Source organism: Poecilia reticulata, linkage group LG14 (genome assembly GCF_000633615.1).
Source record: "Poecilia reticulata strain Guanapo linkage group LG14, Guppy_female_1.0+MT, whole genome shotgun sequence".
Classification (NCBI taxonomy): Eukaryota; Metazoa; Chordata; class Actinopteri; order Cyprinodontiformes; family Poeciliidae; genus Poecilia; species Poecilia reticulata.
The window spans coordinates 1,544,857-1,546,201 of record NC_024344.1 but is presented as its reverse complement, the minus strand read 5'-3'; the positions used below and the strand labels follow the sequence as shown (position 1 = coordinate 1,546,201).

The following is a 1,345-nucleotide window of genomic DNA, read 5'->3' as shown; positions in this document are numbered from 1 at the left end:
GGTTGGTACAGCAATAACAGATATTTAATGTATTGTGGTGCCAAACTGTTCAGTGATTTATAAACTAACATCAGTATTTTAAAGTCTATTCTCTGAGCTACAGGGAGCCAGTGTAGGGACTTTAAAACTGGTGTTATGTCTCTATCTTCCTGGTTTTAGTGAGAACACGAGCAGCAGCTTCTGGATCAGCTGCAGCTGTTTGATTTATTTATTAGTCAGACCTGTGAAGACGCTGTTGCAGTAATCAATGCGGCTAAAGTGGTACCCCAATTAATAATTTCATTAATAATAAATTTATTATATAAATTATAAATATAAATATAAATTTATCTTATCATCGTCATTAATAATCACAAACAAAATATTTATTCAATTTATGATTTCTAAAATATTTATCCTTTTTTCTGCTTATCTGCTTAGACTGCCTAATTGTATTAGCTGTGAAAATAAGAGAGAGAGAGAGAAAAACACTCCATACCTCCAATGTCAGGTCTGAGCTTGTTATCGTAGCCATCTAGTAGGCTGTTTAGGATGTGTGTTACATCACTCTCATACACTTTGGGAGTCAGCACCCACGTCTTGTTAGACACCTCATCATCATCATCATTCTGGAGGGAGCTGCAGGGAAGAGAGAAGGAAAAGTACACGGAAGTGGTGAATGCTTTAAAAAGGCAAGCAGGCACAAATCTTTCCTGCCAACAGCCGTCGCCATCTTCAATAACTCTTTGAAGAATCTAGACTGATGAGTTACAACATTTAATTTTCCTCTGGGATTAATAAAGAATTTTGGAATATTAAATTGTCTTCAGCCAAAGTGTAAAAAGAAAAAGAAAACTCAGGCAAAATGAAAATCATCACTGAAATCCCTTTACTGTTTTTATTTTATCCTGTGGAACTAAGTATATAAAATGCTGCAATCATGTTCTGCAGGTACAGAATATCTGGGTTTCTGTTGTCTCGATCGTTTAAAACAAGGCAGAAACTTAGGAGCACAAAGCAATCACTGACACGATGCTCATAAACATGAATGTTCTTCATTTTATATCTGCCTTTAGCATATGCTGCACATGGTACGTTATGCCTTTACTATATTTTAACTATTTTCTTTGCTCTTCTGTAACCTTTGTACTCTTTTTGTCTACCACAATTCATACCCTAGTAAAGTAATCAAATTTTAAATTGAATTTGTTTAAGACCATCAATGGGGTTCCACAAGGTTCCGCACCGAAGCCTAAGATGTTTGTGAATCAATAACTTTGACAATATGTAAATCAATTAAATCAGTTTATTCATACAGCACCAATTCAAAACAAAAGTTGTCTCAAGGCACTTTACAAAATAATAC

General features: G+C 34.7%; 1 protein-coding gene across 6 annotated transcripts in view; it reads right to left on the bottom strand.

Annotated features, from left to right (window-relative positions):
• Nucleotides 1–1,345, bottom strand: part of gabrg2 (gamma-aminobutyric acid type A receptor subunit gamma2) — a 44,103-nt gene that overhangs the window by 36,105 nt on the left and 6,653 nt on the right. For all 6 annotated transcript variants that reach the window (XM_008426916.2, XM_008426917.2, XM_008426918.2 and 3 more), the window contains exon 2: nucleotides 479–618. In XM_008426916.2, the coding sequence (XP_008425138.1) occupies nucleotides 479–618 (140 nt within the window). The remainder of the gene's footprint in view (nucleotides 1–478; nucleotides 619–1,345) is intronic.